The 21,672-nt window shown below is 34.5% G+C and overlaps 4 protein-coding genes across 4 annotated transcripts; 2 read left to right on the top strand and 2 right to left on the bottom strand.

Annotated features, from left to right (window-relative positions):
• The first annotated feature begins 2,996 nt into the window (after positions 1 to 2,996).
• On the top strand, positions 2,997 to 4,497 carry LOC130624277 (uncharacterized). Its single transcript, XM_057439854.1, has 2 exons — positions 2,997 to 3,820; positions 3,932 to 4,497. The coding sequence occupies exons 1-2, from the start codon at positions 3,681 to 3,683 to the stop codon at positions 4,092 to 4,094; spliced, it is 303 nt and encodes a 100-aa protein (XP_057295837.1). The 5' UTR covers positions 2,997 to 3,680; the 3' UTR covers positions 4,095 to 4,497.
• Positions 4,498 to 5,183: 686 nt separating this feature from the next.
• On the bottom strand, positions 5,184 to 12,041 carry LOC130624272 (protein phosphatase 1E-like). The gene is made up of 7 exons (XM_057439850.1): positions 11,734 to 12,041; positions 9,593 to 9,702; positions 8,993 to 9,201; positions 8,394 to 8,582; positions 7,549 to 7,692; positions 6,875 to 7,031; positions 5,184 to 6,661 (listed from the first exon to the last, which is right to left on the bottom strand). The coding sequence occupies exons 1-7, from the start codon at positions 11,910 to 11,912 to the stop codon at positions 6,279 to 6,281; spliced, it is 1,371 nt and encodes a 456-aa protein (XP_057295833.1). The 5' UTR covers positions 11,913 to 12,041; the 3' UTR covers positions 5,184 to 6,278.
• Positions 12,042 to 12,101: 60 nt separating this feature from the next.
• Positions 12,102 to 13,986, top strand: LOC130624275 (uncharacterized). Its single transcript, XM_057439853.1, has 2 exons — positions 12,102 to 12,745; positions 13,388 to 13,986. The coding sequence occupies exons 1-2, from the start codon at positions 12,224 to 12,226 to the stop codon at positions 13,589 to 13,591; spliced, it is 726 nt and encodes a 241-aa protein (XP_057295836.1). The 5' UTR covers positions 12,102 to 12,223; the 3' UTR covers positions 13,592 to 13,986.
• Positions 13,987 to 14,398: 412 nt separating this feature from the next.
• Positions 14,399 to 18,538, bottom strand: LOC130624273 (protein HGH1 homolog). The gene is made up of 3 exons (XM_057439851.1): positions 17,815 to 18,538; positions 15,385 to 15,575; positions 14,399 to 14,758 (listed from the first exon to the last, which is right to left on the bottom strand). Exons 1-3 carry the CDS (start codon positions 18,479 to 18,481, stop codon positions 14,531 to 14,533), a joined length of 1,086 nt encoding a protein of 361 aa, XP_057295834.1. The 5' UTR covers positions 18,482 to 18,538; the 3' UTR covers positions 14,399 to 14,530.
• Positions 18,539 to 21,672: the final 3,134 nt, after the last annotated feature.

The following is a 21,672-nucleotide window of genomic DNA, read 5'->3' as shown; positions in this document are numbered from 1 at the left end:
GAACGGGATTCTTTTCGTACACGTTTTACATGCAGCGCTATTTTGTGCGTCGTTAGTATGAACTAACTTCGTGTTACAAACAGACAATCGGAAAGAAGACAGCTATTATTATTGAGACAGTGATGTGTTTCCCTTCTGCTTGTTGCTACGTTACATCGCTCCTCCCTCCTCCATTTTTAATGACGCGTTGCTGTCAGTGTTATTATCATTATTAAGAATTGAAAACAAATAAAAAAATTGTTTTGTGCTTAAAATAGGTTAATAAGTTTACAGTATGAAAATAAAAAACAGTGCTTATCTTTGCTTTGTTCGGACTATTCTTTTAGGTGAAGGTCATAAGGTGTATTAATGTTGATTTATAACTGTTATAAGCAATCACTGTCAACATGTCAAGCGATAAGATTTGATATAACCTCGTTTCCGGGGCATATTGCTTCGTTGATGAAGCTGATTCATTGTTGGTCACTCCGTAATAAAAGCTTAGGAGCCACAAGACACTCGGGACGAGATTGGAACTTGATGGGTCCTTTTGCATGCGCGTGCGATAAAAAGGTGTATAAATAGACTGTGGTTGCGCCTTTAATTATTCATATGTAGCAATATCCAACGATTCAACTTCATTCCCATGCTCATCTCGCCGTCCGATATTTAAAAAGAGACATCTGGGATAGAGGTTGTGATTCATATATTCGATTTTTACATGATGATATATATGATGCATGAATTACATATGTTATGTGTGAATGATATGTATATATATATATACAGGCATATGCAAGCTCATATATATTAACAGTGCATTGTGATATATATGACATCACAGTGATTGCTTTCAAATTATGGTCAACAAAATAATGATATATGGTCAACTAAATGTCAAGCCATCTAAGCGAATCTGGTCCGTGTTTTACAGGCATTTCTTTCAGTCAATAATCTCAACGCCTAATTTTTTTTCCGATATCGAAATGAGAATTAAGTTGGAAGATAATTAAATATCTCTGTAAATGCTGATTTTTAATATCAGAATAAAATTGTGAGTCTATGGAGAGAAAAAAAGATAGCCAGTTAAAATAGCACACACTACGTTTCTTTTATTTTGGAACCTTCATTTTTGAGCGTTCTTCTTTTTGTAAATCAATTTAAGAAATAAGCTGCAGCTGTTCATATTCTACATTGCTAGCAGCTATAATCGAGGGATATACCCTGTTTATTATTTTCAGGAGGGGCCATGGCTTAGATTGGGAGTCCTAGAGTATTTAATGCTCGTTTTGAGCTACGCAGACCCAATTAGGGTCTGCGCTCTACCAGACAACTCTATGCCACATCGAACGGCTCACACATTGTGGGATTGTGGGATCTCCCCAATTTTCCTCACATGGCTTGCGCCAACCCGGGGCTATGGTAACATTAACTCACCCATATTAAATCGCCATCAAGGGAAATCGAACCCCAGTCTCTCACACAGGTACGTGAGTTATAACCACTAAGCTACGGCGCCACTACAGGACAAGGTAACTGTATGTGGAGCCTTTCGGGTGGTCATGCCCTTTTCCACGAAATACGTTTTCTCAAACATTCAAACACTAGTCAAGCGATTAATAAAAGACGGACAAAAATACCGTCAGTTAAACTAAAGTCGACATATAGGCATGATTAACTTAAGTAAAACAAAAACTTCTGATTTGAAAGTTGTTGTGGGGCGCATTTAGACTGATGCAATGGAATTGATATACAATTTTTTTTGTATTAGCTATACTTTCTAAGTTTTTGAATTTAGGCATTTTGCAGGAGGGCGATTAGTATTTTTGTGAAAATTATTAGATTTTGACCAAATAATAAAGAAAAAAGTATAATTTTTTATCGAAATTATGTGATTAAAAGCTGTCCACATGATCAAAAAAAAAATCAGAGCAAGTGAGCTTGTCATTATAAGTTGAATGTTGGTTTTAACCCATAGTCTATAGACTATGGTTAAGCTCAACCCAACATATTTTGATCCCATGACCTGGTTTAAATAGGGCTAAATACCCTACATAATACTCCGCTGTAACACAATATATTGTGAATCTTAGTTTTAAAATAAATATCAGAATTAAAGTCCCAAATGACTTAAAAATAATCTGGGAAGAATGATACTTCAACACTGTTTAAAAAGCGTTGATGACATTAGTGTTTATCACTGCGTACTTAATTTTCACCATTCCACACAAAGGTTACAACTCTCTGATTGAAATAAAAATACAGACCAGCATATTTGGCACAATAAGCTGACATTGCTAAAACTGTTTATTCATAGTTTTGATATGCTACGACAAGTTCATAACACATTTTAAAGTCTAGCTACTTAGGCACACATTCTTAGAGTTAAATACATCGGAATAACAAAACCATCTTCGATGGGTCTCCTCTAACTCTCGGTCCCCCAAGCTCTCTTTGCATAGCCAGCAACCGGATACATATATCTTGTCCTCACACTCTCTCCGATTCAAATGTTCGTCAAGATACACCGTTGCTCTTCAACAAGAACACCAAGTCATCGGCATACACCTATGAAACTGCCCCTGGTGTTTCATACCACCAGCATCTTGCAGACTGCAATTTTCTATGTACCTCAGCTATTGGGATGTAATGCAGCTAATATCTTGTGTTGTGGCAGCACCACCAATGTGTTAAGGCGGGGGCAAACCATGCAATTCTTGTGATGTTGGATGAAATGTTGGACTGGTTTGAGTCACTTCAAAAATTTTAAAAAATTGAAATTTTTGAAAGAGAAGAAAAAAATCGTGTTGGACGATGTTGGATGAAGTTTGATCGCCGTCAAACATTTTATCCAACATTTTCGGCAAGCTCAAAAGAATTCTTTATCTAAGTTGCGTGAATTTTCATGTTGGATTGGTTTGGTGGTACTTTTCATCCAACATATAAAAATCACGCGAATTTCGAACATTTTTTAATGGAATGTTTTTAATTTGATATCATATGATATATTTCATTAATGAGGAAATCGAAATTCTCCACATGCATCTGAAACATTTCCCTAAATCCGAATCTGTGTTCGATCTTCAATTCTTTAAGATATTACTAAAATATTCATTATGTTCCCTCCTCTTTATCCACTCTCTTGATTTTCCGCAGGTTGGTTTTTCATCGTCTGAATCGACGAGTTCGTTCAGCAACATAAGCAGCACTGCAGAACTCCCTCCATCCGCCATTTTGTTTTTCAGGAATGAATGAAATCTTTATCGTTCGAATGTTTTTAAAAGCAGCCCTACAAACCTAAAATTTTGCTTCATTCAACATGCATTTTTTCATCCAACATTTCATCCAACATAGGAAAAAAGTGTTGGTTTGCCCCCGCCTTTAATGTATATTTTATTTTTGTTTATGGGCAATCATCGCCACGTATGGAATCTGAAATCTGCAACGACGACGCCATTTTCAGCAGGAAAAAATTGTTTGTTGCTTATTCTTCGCGTATTGCCTCTCAACCCTCTGGCGCGCTTGTTTAACCCACACATCCCAAAGGAGAAAGTAAACATCTTTCGAACGCAAAAACATTCGAATTGAAAGGCATTAGGCGCATTAAACGTTAACATTTCGAAAAATGTTGACAATATAAACAAACGTGGTAAAGTTAACATTGGAAAAGGAAAGTTTGGTGTCGTACTTGTGTGAGAAACATGGAGGGAAATAGTAAAGACATGGTTGACTGTAATGTCTCAATTTCACAGATGTCTGAATTAATTTGTGAACATAAACCCAACGAGTTACAAAAGACTAAAAATATTAAAACAAAGAAGATTTCGTCAAAAAGAAAGAGGTAGCTTATATTTTGTTTGTTTGCTTGTTTGGTCCCTGATGGTTTGTAACTCAGTTTTTGCCACACATTACTTTACTCTCTTAATTTCAAATTCTGTCCTATTTCTTTAAGGAACGAAGAACACGCTATTTTAAAACAAAAAAAGAAAAAGCTGGACGAAGAAATCGAAAAAGTGCAGCATAACATAATCGAACTTAAAAGTATCTTTCATGAATTTGTTACGCATGCGGCTACTTGTCCTTCATGTGGAAGTCTAAAAATCAGATTTGAATGAATCCAACCTGCAAAGCACCTTGACGGATCAAACATTGTACAAACCGGCTTAATACGTGGCAGAGTTATTGTTTGTATTCCCTCATTCTTTTTTTTGACATTTTATTCCCAATCAAAGATTGAGGAATTACGCTTTTTTGTTTGTTAGAACTCCTTTCTTAATTTTCCTTAAACAGGGTGCCTCTTCTACAAGAGCAACTGTGAACAAGGTAATAACCCTGGGGACAAAGTTTATTTACTGTAAAAAAGATGTCCCCTTACGGATGAACACTACGGCCTCCCTTTTGCATATATGGACATTTTTTGGCTGAGCCTCCACCACGCACTCCCGTTTTCTATGAACAATTCTAAAACAGAGTGAGTGTGCGACGCATTCGTTCTTTTTCAAATCAAAATTTTCCAGAGGTTTTCTATATTTTTTAACTTTAAAAAAAATTGACAACTATCCAACAAAGCAAAATACTGGGATGCTTACCAAAACGTTGAATAAGTACGTACACACGACGTAAATGGGAACTTTTATACTGAAATATATCAATCAAAAACGTTTTTCACACGTTTTTTAGCACAAATTCTTCGCATGCCTGAATGCCACTGGATCTACTTATTATGTAGATCTCAATTGATTTGTCTGGGATTCAGACCTGGGCGAAATTAGATTTTTCCACATAAACATGTCAACTGACTAGCGTGGTAAATTTTAGACTAAAAAGTGCATGTTTAAAATGACCACGCAATGTAAACTAATTTTAGAGGCCGGGGGGAAGAGGTCGAGAAATCGAAGAATCATTGGTAAAATCCTTCTTACTCAAATGAACCTGCCTGGTATACCTTAGCTCGGCTAGCCTGTGTTGTTACAAGTTAATTGCACACCTTAAAAATTTATGTGCACACCTTAAACATTGTTTTTTCTAACAACCAAAATAAATAATATAAGGTGCACATGACTCTTCTTTCTTCCATGATCAGTATTTTAGCAGACAAAAAAGTAAAAGAAAAAAGTCAGGTTGACCGGTCTAAATAAATTTTCCCTGCTCACCTTTATAAGTAAAATGGGGCTACAAAATGGGGTTAGGGGCATAAACCAATGTATATGTCAACATTATTTTTTTTTCATATAAGCATCTTTTACATATACAATGCGTAGTTCTTACAAAATATACTTTTGTACAACACTTAAACAGTATAATTACAAATGGCGTCAAGTAAAACCTAGTAAAAAATTCTTAAAAACTTATTTCCCTCGTGTTGAGGTAAGTCCTGTGTCTTCACGGACTGGGAACCACAGCTCGTGGAGAAACACATAAGTGAACACTTTAAAGGACTTGCAGGATACTCCGAGTACTTGACTGCAAGTGGGGGCCGAGGGGGGTGTAAGGGTCCGAGGGCGGGGAGATAAGACAGTTCCTACTTTAAGAAATGCTCAAACTCTACCTTCTTTATTTCACCAAACCTGATTTTTACCCGCCTACTGCTTTACATTACCCGGGATTTTGATTTCCTGAAATTGTCAGAAAGAGTTACTAATTTGTATCACTAGTATTGTACAATAAATAGAAATAAATACAACCTAAATAAAGATATAGAGTTGCTTTCGTGGTAAAAATGGCAGATATCGAGCAAAATAATGCGAAATTTTGTAATCTAAGGTTTCTTTCATAACAAACAAGTAAGTTTGCGTTAACCAACTTTATTGAGAGATTTTTGTGGACACAAAGAAATATAATTGACAGTGGTTGGGCAAATGAGGCAAAAGGAAGGATCTCATTAGGGTAGCGAGGATTTAAGAATAAGCTCAGAGACCGATAATAAAAATATAACATTTCAGGATAAACAAACAATAAAGTGTCGCGCACACAAAAAAATTCTAAATAAAACTACAGGTATTCGCATGGCTATTGTTGGCACACCATTTGTCGTTAAGAGACAAAAACAAAACAAAATATACGAGTAAGAAACAAGCAGAAACATCTAAGAAACTTTGTACCATAGCCAGGAAAACGGGACGTTGGAATTTCCAACATGTATTTAAATTACTCACGTCCAGTGAGCTTTTGGAACTGGACGCAGCTCCTAGTTTTGCATAAAACGGTCTTTCTACTGCTTCGTCATGCACCACAACGCGCTTCCACAGAGTAACTTATCTTACGGCGTCCCATACCTCTGCAACCGTAATGCTTCACATTTAAGTCGTTTGGTTTTTGTCAGAGATAGTAGCGTTTTCTTTTAATTTATCATCCAGAGTGTTGATATCAGCATTAAGGGTAGAATCTTTATTATTAGCCACAATGTTTTTTTCGTCTAGTTCTTCTCCTTTGGTTGTCGTTTGTTGTGATGCTAGTTCAACTGTTTCCTCTGGTACAAGCGTGGATCCATTAAAATCTAAGTAGACCACCATAATAGTGATGTTATCCATAGAGCCTTTCTTTTTAGCTAAGTCTGAAAGTATTTCTGCTGCCTGGTCGCGGGTACCATCTTTAATACATTGCTGCACCTTTTGAACGGCTTTTAACGGTTCCACCGTATCCCATAGTCCATCGCAAGCCAATATCAGAAATTCTTCATCGCCTATAAAGAAAGCTTGCGTAGTAAAAAACAAACAAACAAACAAGGAAAAAAACCCAACAAACAGTTTACATAACCACTCGACAAGTAAACTATCATATTATTAGTTTCGAAATAAATTCAAGTTAGCGAAATCTATGCAGTAAAAATAAAGCTAAAAGTAAAACTTTTCGGTATATTTAATTTTAGCTCAGCCAATTGACGAAAGTTTCGTACCTTCCATTTCATATTCTTCCACATCCGGCTCACTGGTAATAAATGGGCGTTGTTCATAGTCACCGATAGCTCTTGATACAGACAGTGAACCGTTCACCCTCCATCCACCGAAAAATACCACACAACCACCAAGCGCTTCAATTCTCTCTCGTTCATCCTGTTGCAACAAAAATGGAATAAAAGTCTCGAGATTGATGTTGCAAGATGTAGTTTTTTAGCAGAACAACAGAATCTCGATATTTGTGACTAAATCAGACCTTTCTTTGGTTTTCCTATTTTTTTGCTGACCGTCCCCGAATATGGGTTGTTTATGCTTAGCATGAACATAAAAACAAACTGTGACATTCTACAAAACATTCGCACTTGCGCTGCTTATGCACATCAATGGGGATATAAAATGCATCGGTTTTATTAACATACGGCTTTAGCAAGCCATGAAGCAAGTTAGGAATGAAGCCGGATACACACGCATAGTATAGCTGTAGAAATTTTGAGGCTGTAGAAATGAAATTTGCGTCAGTAATAATTTATTTTTTAATGCAAAATACCAAACAGATAGGTTCGTTTTTTACTGCAGGACTGCTTGTTTTGATTCGGTCGCGGTTAGAATTTTTCCGTACCGAAAACAAATAATGAACCATGACACCGGTACCCCCAAAAACATCATTACCTACCTGTCGGTCAGGTTTGTGCGCTTCCATCAATTGAATAGCTTGTCCAGCTTTACATAACACCACTTGTGAATCGCCCAACCATGAAACTATCAATTTTTTGTCCTGGATAAGCACCAATACTGCAGTTGTGCCACTTCTCAGCCTCTAAGGATAGATTATTCCATAATAGTTTTCATTTGTATACTCTTAGCAAGCGCTAAGTTGATTCATTTATATTAATTTCCGTGCAGCCTCACCATGACATACTTTCTTACAGTGTATTTCAAATGCAAAGAATGGGATTTTTTAGCAAATCAAGTTTTTTTTTAAAAAAAAAAGTTTGGTAAAAATACGCAAAGAAAATAATTTTAAAAAATATAACCAAAAATTATACAAACAATATAAACAGTCTGGAGAAGATTAATTAATGGATTGATTGGGTTCAGAGAAGTAGACATAGCTAATTAAGTTGCCGACATGTTGCCAAGGTGATAGGAGCGCAAAAACAACATTTTTTGTAATCTATTTTAAAGCTGTTTTGCTAACCACTTTAATGTTTCTATGAAAAAATGAAGGGTTGTTGTCATGGGTACAAAAATAAGGCAATGCTTTTTCGTAGTTACTACAGTAATTACTATGTGTTGTATATCCGCTGTGCTGTTTTTAAATCAATAGGATTAGTTCAAAGTTTAATAAACAGTTTCCATAACTTGGACAATGGTCTCATAGTAACCGCTTAATAAGAAAGTAATCAATGGACCACTGCATTACATACATACCTCCTAATTAACATAAAACAGATGACATTGTAATGCCCGCAATGCATATTTCCATGGCAACACACTAATCAAATTACGCATACTTACTTCACGCTTTGCTTTTAGCATGAAATCCGAATCTGTTTTCAAAATGGCTTCCTTGATGGCATTTGCAGGATCTGCTGTTAAATTTTCTGTTGCTTTAAGTTTACAGACAAACTGTGAAGCTGCATAATTTGCAGCATCTGTGCCACCATGACCATCAAATACTGCAAATAATGACTGGCAACATGTGAACTGTGGAGAGAAAGGTAGAGAGATAGAGAGAGGGAGATTTAAAAATGTGCTAACAAAAATAATTTTACAGAAGTAGTACATAGAACTGTAACCAACTGGGTTAGTAATGACTTTTAATTAAATATTTCTTGCATTTGGTTAACCAAAAAAATAAATTCTGTCAATTACAGAAAACCACAAGTACACTTTATTACATCAGTTGCAAAAAAATTCTTTTTTCTGCAAACATCAAGAAACATCAACGGTCACTATAAGACTTGACATTCTTACGGTAGGTATGCATGGTGACCACATAAAATTAAAATATGAATTCCTGTGCATTCGAGGAACGTGATCACCATAGTATAATGGTTGTATACTAAAAGTTTAAAATAAAAAAGAATAGAATAAAAGCATAATGCATATTGTACCTGTGTCGTTTTGAGAAGTCCATTAAGGTCTTCATAACATATATGCCTATCTTCCATTTTACGCCTTCTGTTTTTAATTGAATGTATGCTAACATGGCAACACTGTTTGTTTTTCTGCAGTTTTAGTGACGACAATTTTGTTTTAATTTCTTCACAGACTTCTCTGAAAGTCTCTGCCAGTGCCTTTGTGACATTGGCACCATCATATTCTAAAGATATGATAAAATTACAAGACCCAAACTAAAAAAAGTGATGTATTCAATATATTAAGTGAACAAAGAAGTTAGGTGAAGGACATACATTGACTTACTATAAACAAATAAAAAGAACTTAATTTTAAAGTTGTCTTTTATTTCTTGCATTGGTAAGGTTCATAACTTTTCCAATGCAAAAAAAAAGACAAATAACTGACAAAGACATTAAAAACAAAAATAAATATTTTTTTAAGTTTGCAAAGTGTCTGATTTTTCAGGTCAATGGCTGTTTTCCCCAAACAAAAACAAAAAAAAACTAATATATGTCAACGATTTTTCGAAAGCTATACAACTTTTGATTAACTTACATTTCACACTTTATATTTATGTTTAGAAATATACTTACCCTTTATATCATTTTCCTGTCGCACTAGTAAAAACGATTTTAAATCTGTTTGCAGAAATCGCGATGAAACCATATACAACAGCGTTGATATAAAAATTTGTGGACAATTTCTAAAAAAAACATGTACAAGAGTAATTTCTATTAATAGAGCAGATTGTTATGACATTTAAAATTTGCTAAACCTGTTGCTGCTCAGAAAATAATCTTAATCCAGGTCGCCAAGCAACTACAGATAAGAGATTTATTTCAGACGTGTATTCCTGTCCACACATGTCGATAATGTTTTAAATTAAAACCTTATTCCTTATGAGCACACTTGTTGTTAAAAATATTACTTGATGTGACCCCAAGGTGAAAAATGTTGATAATGTATACTACTGTGTAAGGATAGGGGCTCTTAAGGGGGATATTCACGAAGCGAATTGAACAGTGAATTCAACGGCGAATTGACTGTGCATGCGCAGTTTTGTTTTTTTGATTTTGCATCGAACTGCGCATGCTCAGATACAATTCGCCCTCGAATTCCCTGCTCAATTCGCGTCGTGAAAATCCCCCTTTAGATGCTGCCACTTATATCCGTTCAACAATACCCCCATTTAAATAATATGTCTGCTGTGGCAAATGAAACATTTTTTTTATAAACTGATCACCAAATTAAAGATTGCCTTATTGCTGTAACATCTCCTTTAATGTGCTCCTTACAAATTCATCATTCTCTTTGTTTACACGGTCTTACTGGACAAAAATAATAAAACAGCCCACTTGATTTTCTGTTGTTTTTATAACTTTGTCTCTCTGTCTGAATGCTAAAACCAACATTACATAATACAGCAATTAGTCTAGCAACCTGTATGCGGATAAATAAAATTGAGAGTGGTATAAAGCAAAAAACGAAACATATCTTTGACTAGAGACAACATATTTACTTGTGACGTTTGACTATGCAAAATTAAATCTTTATCAACCATGACAAAAAGTACTAATCACAAAAATAAATTTGAATAAAAGTTTAAAACTCATTGAGCTTTTTGTAAAATTTGTGAAATTAGAACTACCCATAAATTGTTTTCACAGTGGCATGTTTATTTTTGATATATATACCGTACAAATATAGATTTTTCAAATAAAATTTGAACTTTCTAACTCCTGCACTTTTCTGTCATTTTATTTTCCAATAAAACTTTTAGGATGTAAGGCTAGATGTCCTGATGTCAAAAAGGAATTTAATTCAATTTCAAATGATTGTAGGCTTATTGTGTGTAATTTTGACTTTTTTTTAAAACACAGAACTCACCCGAAAGCATGTGTGGTTTTTGTGGCCTTAAAAAGAATACATGTAATTTACTCCCTCATGCATAAAAATTACAAATCCATTAAAATATTTCTTGCGAAAATATTTATTTCTAATTGACCCCTAAAATCCAGCTGTTCCTGCAGTCATAAAGCGCCTATACTGCATTCTGAAATTATAACATCAAATAAAAAAATTTGCTTATAATAATACTTCAATAGGAGTCTAGAGAAAGATTGAAAATATTTTCAGAGATTATGGCTTAGCTAGCTGACTACAGTCAATCACCCGGATAAACCGCTAAACCTTGGAATCCTGCAATCTAGGTATATATAGATGTATCCCATTTCAACTTTGACATTAGTTTGGCAGGAAAAAAGATGGGGATGCTAGGTGAAACAAAGTAATTAGTTCACAAGTTCAAGTCCATTTCACAACACAAAGGCATTCTTAGGACTTTAAATAAATTTAAAGAAAACATTCACAGGTACAAGCATTTAATCTACATTCTATAATAGTTTATAACCTGATGTTTGCATGTGAAGAAATCCGCAGGAAAAGACCTCTATTAACTAAATCCTAGTATCTTTTTTCCTGCCATGCAAATGCTATCAGAGTCAAGGAGTTTACTGCTAAAACTGAAGCTAATGGCATCACACTGGAATCCATCTATATGAATACTGCAATTGACAAGAGAAATTAGAAACCAGGATCCCTTGTTTAACAGTTTTCTTCGACTAACAGCAAACATAGCTAGTGGCTAGTTGTTAGTAGTTACATGTGTCTAGGAATATGTCCTGCTAAAATAAAAGTCTACTAGGCAATCAAACAATCATTAAACTGTACATACTGTTCATGGAGGAATCTGCTCAAAACATCCAGTACTTCCCCTTCCAATTCAGCATATGTCATGCAAAAACAAAATGATTTTAATTGACAAGATCCATTTTGGTCTATTGTCCTCAAAATTTCTTGAATAAACTTCTCACAAAGGTCAATATCTTCAGAAGTAAATTCTACAGAAGTCATTTTGAATTTGGTTTTTGCTCACGCAACTTCTCCCAACAACATAAGCTAACAAATCCAGGTCATTCCATTCTGCACACCTTGCCTTCCTTTAGTGTTTAGTTTGTTTTGTTGATGTTTGTAGTCAACCGGGTGGTGTGTGCGTGATGACCGGGGTCCATAAAATCCCAGGAAGTTACCAGGCTGGGTCAGTTGGGACGTAAGCAAGTATTTCAATGACATGACGCAAGAAACAAATATGGCTGACATAAACAAAACAAAACTGAATTTCTTACAACTGAATTTCTTACAACTCACTCATTTTTCAATCAGGTATGGGGGAAGGTCGAAGCAATTTCTACTTCAAGTTTCCAAGAACGAGGCATGTATTTGATGCTGGAGGAAATGGCGTGTCGCGGGACGATTTGATTATGTCTGAAAAGGAGAGAAAAGCATTTTTGCAGGGAAAGAAAATCATTGTCGAGGAAAAAATAGACGGAGCAAATTTAGGCATCAGTATAAACAGAAATCATGAAATATTGACTCAGAATAGAGCACATTATATAAACAGCTCTTCACATCGACAATTTGGAGCCCTGGACTCTTGGGTTTCGAAACATTCAGCAGATTTACACCAGATATTACAACCAGGAAAACATATACTTTTTGGGGAATGGATGGTCGCAAAGCACTCTATCCACTATGTGACTTTACCGGACTATTTTCTAGCTTTCGATATTTATGACAAACAAGAAAGAAGGTTTCTAAGCGTCCAGAACAGAAACGAACTGTTGGCAAGTACTGAAATATCAACAGTTCGATATATTTCCTCGGAAGAAAATTTAGACGAAGACAAGGTAAAAAAAATTGTGCATATCCTAGTCGCAGTAAATGCCTGGTAGTTACTTTAGTGGAGTCTTTTTACCCCTTTTTAATAAATAAATATAATAAAGCATTTTTTCCAAAGCATTATAATAAATTATAATGCTTTAGAAAGGGAAAGGAAAGGGAATAAAATTTTTTAAAATTATTAGTTTGTATACAATATATATAGCTAGCACAAAACATGATTAAAACATGAAATAGCGATATCAACATGGGCCAACGCAAAGCGCTGCGACAAACTGAAAAGTATACGTTATTCTATGAGTACCATATGGGCAAAACGCGCCGCGATGGAAAACATTTTTTTCGGTATCACTTTACCTCTATAAAAAGGTTTTATGTCAAAATTGTAAAAAAATACTGGTAGATTTAAAATTAATTCTTTGGAATATTCTATAGGTTCACTGACGTAATATCTTAGCACGTCTGGTCCGCGAATATTTATTTTTTAAACCTCGCGAAACTTAACTTACGGTAGTAGGCCTGGTACTAGAATAGCACACAAAGCACACGATTTTGCAAACTCGCGGGTTATTCAGGACAGGGAGATTCTCCGTACCTGCCCACGACCTAACTTCGAGTTTTAAACTTTGTTATTATTTAATTTCTTGCAGTTGTTAAAACTTCTGGAAACGAAGTCACAGTTTTACGATGGATTTGTCGAAGGATTGGTGTTAAGAATTGACGAGGATGAGACTGGAGTATCCGATGTATTTTCCAAACGAGCGAAGGTAGTACGACCCGATTTCCTGCAACAAATTGAAGAGCAGTGGACTAAGCAAAAATACGTCAAAAACCGCATGGCATGCTATTATTAACCATTTCAACTACGAAACTCCAGCAGTATCTTATGTCCGTAAACTTGGTAACTTGTAACAGTAGAGCAGCTGATTCTCATTTTGAGTAGAAACTGACCACGTCTTGCTTGTATTAACTGTAGTCATTTTCGCGCATTCAGATTTTACGCGACAGACTTGATCTGCCCGCTCATCAAATCAATCACGCACTATCGAAATATTGAAGAAAAAAGCTCTTCATCCCATCTCCGCGTAATTTTGGTGGCTGTGAATCGAATCCTGCTTACTGTCAGGCGGCATATTAGCAAAGCACAATGTAGAACTGCTTTAATTTAAAAAAAATACTGTTAAGGCCAGGATACACTTGTATAATATCATTAAATATATTCTATAATATAGTTATAATTTTTCTACAATATACTTATAATTTGTTATAATATCGTTATAATTTCATTTCATTTCATAACATCGTTGCCACAACAACGCTAGCAGATAATAAATCTTTTGTCACATAAACTCAAGGCATTCGAAACCAGATCACCAACAATATTATTAAAATCAAACTCGTTTGATTTTATTAAAATATTATAGCCATAAAGCAAATTATGAGGTTATGACGCACATGCCAGGTGTTGAAATTATACATATTATAGCTATATTATAAGAAATTATAACCATATTTTAAACATATTTTAAGAAATTATATTGATATTATAAGGTATATTTCAGTGATGTTATACAAGTGTATCAGGCCCTTTAGAAACATCAAAATATTATGATACTATTATGACTCATTCAAAGGCCATTATTTTAAAAAACATAGAAGCAGAAAGTGGGTTTTACTGTTTCTTTAAGACAATAAAATCGTAAATTATTGAATATACATAGAGTTTATAATAATTTGGGTAAAAATTTCCACAATAAATGAACTCAAAGGATAGGATTTACCCGCGCCTAAAGTCACGTTGAAAGTTGATTGAGTTTTTCTGCAATATGTGATGGTACTTCGACATTTCTTAAATTTTCAAGTCCTTCTTCTGGTTCGTCCCCAATCAAAACAGTAATTATATTTTCTAACATTTGATTTAGCACATCATCTTTCTCATCGCAACATTTGTGGAGTTCTCGCATGATGTAATAACATCCAGTACTCTTCATTTTCAAACGACATTCCTTGGTCGCACACAGCTAAAAAATAAGGAGATGAATAAAGCATGTTTAGTATGTCGTCCGTGAACACAGCAAGAAAAGGAAGACCACGGTGTCCACTCAATATTTTAAATCCCCTGCGAATTCCTGGACATACTAGAAGTGTACGTTTAGTTCCTTTATGAAACTCTATTTTAAATTTTTATCTGAATTAATTTTCGCAGGTCAAAAAGAGAGATTTATTATCGCTGTTGCTAGATTTGAAAAAATATATTTTTGCCATCTGTTGGAAACCGCAAAAGTTGTTGGTTTTTGACTGTATTAGCACTGAGGGAAGGGGGCATATAGAGTCCGTGCTCTCTTTAACTGGACATAACTTAAACAATCCAGTGATGAAATTTTGCGACTTTTGCTAACTTTTATTGGAGCTTGTAATGAAAAAAAAATTATATTGGAATCTTTTTTAGATATATTGGTCTTAGGGATAAAATACGGACCGGACTTAAACTAAATATCAATGCAGCGAAATGACGTCATTATATATATTTTCGAATATCTAAAAATGTCATTAAAATATCATTAAAATTTTTGTATTCAAAATCAGTTATTTCTATAAGTCTTCGAAGAAGATTTAGGGTCATAAGGTCAGTAGTATTTCATTGTACCTGAAATAACGACTCCACCAACAACATTACAATTTCTCGATTTGTTTCACGTTGTTTGTCTGGCGGTAAGTACTGTAGGTCGAGAGGGAGCTCATCATTTTCTTCAGCTGTGAATTCTTCTGGACCAGCTAATGGAAGGAGCAAGTGCGTGAGAATGTCATTGTCTTCTTCAATTAACCAATCATGGTATTCTAAGATAGGAAAACATACATCCCATGGTGGTTTATTTTATCAACAAGAAATACCGAAAGTGATTCATTAACCGCGTAGTGCTCAAACAGGCACCAAAGTTTAGATTTTGCTTTCATCCTACTTAATTTCAACAAGCTGTCTGTCATTGTAAGTATCATCAAAAAGAATAAAAGAAACTTCTATCATCTAGAAGAGTAACTTTTGCAAAACTTTTTTTAAAGTCCTGATATGAAAAATGCAGTGCTATGTATTATTGGAATGCACTTTAAACATTTTATAAGGGAGATTAGAAGTGTGTTTTATTGTGAGCATAAAATACATCACAAAAAACATAGTCCAAGTGTTGTTAATTAAAATACATTTCAAGAACAAGGTGAAAAATCGCTCATAATAGGCTCAGGGGGCATTAAAAAAAGTAAAATTTGAAAGATTCTTGGAGAATTCAGGTAATTTTAGGAGAAATCACTAATAAAATTTTTTGTGAGAATTTGGTTTTTAGGAGATAACATAGGATTCATGATAATGGTAATAAGACATATTAGCTACAAGCCATTAAACCTTTGTTATATAGATTTAAAAAATAAAATAAAATCGGCACACAGGGTTAAAGAAAATATGTGCACACCATTCAACTCGCCTATAAGCAACTGAAACGGAATTAAAAAAGAACTAAGCAACTTCAGTTCTGTGTAAACACTATGACGAGCAACTTCAGTTCTGTATAATCACTATGACGAGCAACTTCAGTTCTGTATAATCACTATGACGAGCAACTGCAGTTCTGTATAAAAATGATGACAAGCAAGTACAAAAAGGAAATTTTCTAAATTGACAACTATTTTTCACAATTTTCTGTCATTCTATTAATTTTTAAATGTTGCTCTTGTTCTTACTGTAAAGTCGAGAAAGATATTGATGATAATGTTATAATTAAGTATTGGTCAAAACAAAATCCTAGATAAGATAATTGTTAGCATTATTTGCAGTCTCATTCCATTTAAGTGAATTTAGAGGGTAATCTGGCCAATATTCGCAAAGTAAAGTGGCACCTGTATCAAAAAAATAAATAAATAAATTCTACCCAGTATTTAGGCATCCAGAACAATCACTATCGTAAAAATAAAATGGATGAAAAGTACATTATATTTATATAGTCAAAACTTTTCCTTGCAATTTTTTGAAAGGTGATTAAATTGGAATCAAGAATCAGATGGTCTTACACCGGATCAGATGGCCTTGCGATATTTTGCAGCCTATGATGTGAAAACAAACTTCATGTACTACCCACAAGTGAAATTAAAAAACTGTTTGTATATACCACTAGATAGACATCAAAAAGAGACTGAAAAATGGTATCATATGCCAAATTTACTAGTTGCCTTACTGAGAAATAGTCCGTAAAATGTTAAAATTTTGCTTAAATATGACATTTTTATACAGATTGATGTCAGTTTTTTTAAGTTGAGAAAGCAATGCATACTGCATTGATTTTTTTAAAAGAGGATAAAAAGTTATTTAAAAAAATACTATATGTATATGGTTTTCTATTTTATAAAGCTGTTGTTAAAGATTAAAAATTTTGGGGGTTGACAAACAATTTCTTACTAAATTCTTTAACCTGACCTGCAATAAAGTACAGTGAAAATGCTTTTTGTTTTTGACAAATGTGGGAATAGTAAACAAAAAAGCAAGTAGTATATGGAGTTTTGCACCTACTTTACCATTTAAAACACAGAAAAAATTAGCAAAAGCTAAACTTTATATCAATGCTCATTTCTATCATAAAAAAGAATGGGCATTTCCTCAGGAAACTTAAAGACAAACAAAAAAAATAAGGATTATTTTGAAAAAAATATGATAAAATCAAAAGGTGTTACAATGGTGACTTCATGGTTGTAACTGAAATACTTTTGGTAACCCAACTGTAGCCTATTTCAATTTATTAACACCTTGCCTCCCTCCCTCCCTTCTCGAATTTTAGTACAATCAGAAAATGAAAAAAATAATATTTGCAAAGTTGTAGTGTTTGGGTTATTTTACAAATCGATCACAAAATTATATTTAAATTTCATTCCTGTCAAACTTCTTTCCTAAAAATACTAAGGTCAGGCACAATAAAAATTTCTGGACAGCTAACATAGAATTTGCAGGGCAGAAAAACAAATCTATAGAGCAGGAACAGCCAAAGAATTAAGGTCAAAGCTGCTAAAAATACATTAATAACAAATTTATAAATACCTGTTTCAAATAGGCAATTTTTGATAATCCTTGCAATGGCTAACCTTCTAACACCGGACTTCTCATATTGAGTAAATGGAAGTAATCTTGTTAATATGCCATCATCCTTTTTAAGAAACATCAGTCTTGCGTCTTTCAGAACTGTAATGTTTGCAAACAAAAATCCCAAGTGATGAAGACTACATGACTTGTTATAGTCCTCAATACAAAAAGCATCCACTAATTTTTTAATAGAAACATATTCCTTATCTTCTTGTAAACACTTGAAAACAACCTCGGAATTAGTTGTTGTTTGGGTCAAATTGGATAACAACATAGCAATCATGTCACTGCAGTCTGTGTCGTTTACGAGAACTGCACGAAGCAAAAATGTAACAAAGTCAGCATTGATTAATTGTGTCAATATTTTGTCATTGATAGTTCCTGACGTTAAATTAACCAAAACCTTTAAAGCTTCCAGTCTTACTTTGTCATTTTTATCATTGGGAATAATATCAACAAGTGCATTTATCAGCTTCGTGTTTTTCAATAACGATGCCAATCCGTCTGTTGTTCCAGTCATTCCAAGAATGTAATCCAAAATTTTTAATTTGTAATCAACAGGTGTGAGAACATCCAGAAAGGGTAAAATTTCATCCAGTGCAGCTGTAATTTCGCTTGATGCCATTGTAACCTTGGTTGCAATTGAAAAGAATATATATAGCCTGAAGTAAGGAAGGTGGGAATGTTTTGAAAATTAATAACAAAGTGGTTAAAACAAATCGGGAGGGTTGGGGGACAATTTGGAAGGGGCGAACATGAATATTTTAAAGAAAAACTTTCAGGCTTGCTTTCAAAAACTACAGTATATATTTGGTGGAAGTTACAAAAATTTATTATCAGAAAGGGAAGATTATTCTCAAATCAAACCTTAATACAATCAACAAAGAAGGAAAAAAAATAACCTTTTTTATGTCACCCATTAAAAGGGCTATGGAACGGCTGTTGGTTTTCGACTTTAGTGACTTACACGAAAGTCAAGCTAATGGCGGTAAAAAACAAAAATGGCTATTTTGCCGGCATGTATTTAATTTACAGACTCAAACACATAGATATATCTAGAATTTTTATATTCTTGTGCCTTGGTCATGTTTTTATCTAGAATAAGTATTGTTAAAATATTTCTTTGTATGCTTTATATGCTTTTCGAAAAAAAATATTGAACCAGCGAGCAAAGTGCGCTGGTCTGTTCATTGTGCGAAACGCGTGTGCCGGATTTTTAATATATGCGCGGAATATACGGAATGTGAGCATTTCAACTGGTTGGTAGCTCCTTTAATTGCTGACGCAAACGCTGACGTGTGGGGTTTTTTGTCGCGGTTTTAACTGACAAAGTTATATTATATTCACTCCAAATTTACCACTTGATATGAGCATGCAATCACTAAAAACAATATAAAAATTACTCAGATAAAAAATAAGTTCGCTGACCAGAGACAGGGAAAGGCATTTCACGTTAGTAACTTTTTTGCTGCTATGGAATACACAGAATTAGAAAGGCTGGTCATTGTTAGTTATATCACTCCCAAGCTTATAACAACATTTTAAAGAATGTCACTATCAAAAAATTACATATAAATTTAATATTTAGGCTAGTGCGTGAAAAAAGCCTGAAGCGTACAAAACATAGTTTGTAGTATAGGTCGAATATATATCTGACCCTCTGCATTTTTTTATTTACCTTAATTGATCAATTAAGCCCCCAGGGCTTATTTCAAAATGAGTTTTAGGGCAGGGGGGTTATTCAGGAGAGAGGGGGGGGGGGTTTACAGGAGGGGTAAAATATAAAATTATAATTATAATTATAAAAATTATAAAATTATAAATATATGCAAAAATCTAGGGTGCAAAAAAAAAAACCAAAACCAAAATTTGTTCTCAATTCCGGGTTAACATCATCAAATTTAAAAAGAAAAAAAAAGAAGAAATTTTAAGGAAAATGAGCAACAGATTTGGATTTATCAGCAAAAACCCAATAAAATTGGAAATTTTATATACACTCAATCATGGTGCCTTGCTTTTTTTGCGCTTCATTATATAAAAAAGTAACAAAAATATTAGTGTTGTAAAAAAAAAAGGCTAGCACAGCGAAAAAAGAAAGAGATTGACTAACTACTGTGTTATAGGATGCACGAACAGCCAATACTCCTTGGAAAATGGAAATAGGCTGAATGTCGATTCACGAGAGTTTATGTCATCATTCTTTTCATCACAAGGTAGATAACACTAGGTTGAGGATGGCTAGTGTAAATGTTGGTACTCTGAGAGGTAGAGCAGGTGAAGTAGTTGAAATGTTAGAACGTACATCTGTTGAGATGTGTTGTGTTCAGGAAGTTAGGTGGAGAGGAGCTTCAGTGAGATTTGTGGAAGGTAGGAGGGCAAGGTATAAGCTTTTTTGGATTGGTAATAGTAATGGATATGGAGGAGTTGGCATATTCATTGCAGAGAAGTGGGTAGAAAAAGTAATAGATGTTATGCGTGTTAATAGTCGTATTATAGTGATAAAGTTTTTGATAGGTAATAGGATTGTCACTTTTCTGTCAGTTTATGCTCCACAGTGTAGACTCAGTGAGGAAGATAAAGATAAGTTTTATGATGAGTTAATAGCAGTCACATCAAAGTTTGGAGACACTGAACTTGTCATGGTGGGCGGCGACTTTAATGGTCATGTTGGGAAGTCATCTGAAGGTTATAGAGGTGTGCATGGAGGCTATGGATTTGGGAGCAGAAATAAGAAAGGGGAAAAATTGCTTGAGTTTGGAATGGCAACGGACATGGTGGTTTGCAACACATCATTCAGTAAGAGACAGAGTAGGCTGATAACATATGAGTCAGGTGGTTGTAAGACACAGATAGATTACTTTTTGGTTAGAAAGTCAGACAAGAAAGTGGTGAAGGATGTGAAAGTTATATCAGGGGAAGAGTGTGTTTCCCAGCATAGGTTGCTGGTTTGTGATATTATCTTGAAGAGTGTCAAAGAAGCCAAGGGAAAGTACAGGCCCTGTCGAAAAGTCTGGAAGCTGAAGGAAGAGATTGTAGCAAGAAAATTTAGTGCAAAAGTTCAGCAATTAGCCTACAATAGTCAATGTGATAGTGACAATGTTGAAAATACTTGGACTACTTTGAAGAATTGTCTTCTAGAAGCTTCTGATGATACCTGTGGGTGGACGAAAGGACCAACTAGACATAGACAGACCTGGTGGTGAAATAATGAGGTTGACCAGTGTATAAAGGAAAAGAGGAAACTTTGGAAAGAGTGGAAGTCAGGTGGTAGTAAAAATATTTACTTAGAAGCTAAGCGTCGCGCTCGTACAGCAGTGTATAAGGCAAAATCAGAAGCAGAGAGAAACAGATTTGCAGATGTGTTAAGAAGGGAAGACCAGCGCAATGAGGTATTCAAGATAGCAAAGCAAATGAAGAAGACTAATCAAGATATTGTAGGTGACAAGTGTATACGTAATGATGAAGGTGTTTTGGTTAGCACAGAGGAGAAGAAAAGGGTAGCTTGGTAGAATCATTATCAGAGGTTGCTTAACACTGAGTTTGATTGGGACAAGGATGATTTGTCTGATGATGATTAGAAGGGCCAGCTATGCAGATCAAGACAGAATGGTAGTGGAGGCTATTAGGAAATTGAAGATTGGCAAGGCTGCAGGAGTATCAGGTATTGTTGCAGAGATGGTAAAAGCATCTGGATATATTGGAGTTGAGCTTATTACAAGTCTTGCTAATCAGATTATAAAGGATGGTGCTATTCCGAGTGAGTGGCAGTCGAGTGTAATAGTGAATTGTTTCAAGGGCAAGGGTGATGCATTAGAA

This window comes from Hydractinia symbiolongicarpus, chromosome 13, assembly GCF_029227915.1.
Source record: "Hydractinia symbiolongicarpus strain clone_291-10 chromosome 13, HSymV2.1, whole genome shotgun sequence".
Taxonomy (NCBI): Eukaryota; Metazoa; Cnidaria; class Hydrozoa; order Anthoathecata; family Hydractiniidae; genus Hydractinia; species Hydractinia symbiolongicarpus.
The sequence above is the reverse complement of the archived record's forward strand: the minus strand, read 5'-3'. Positions and strand labels throughout refer to the sequence as shown.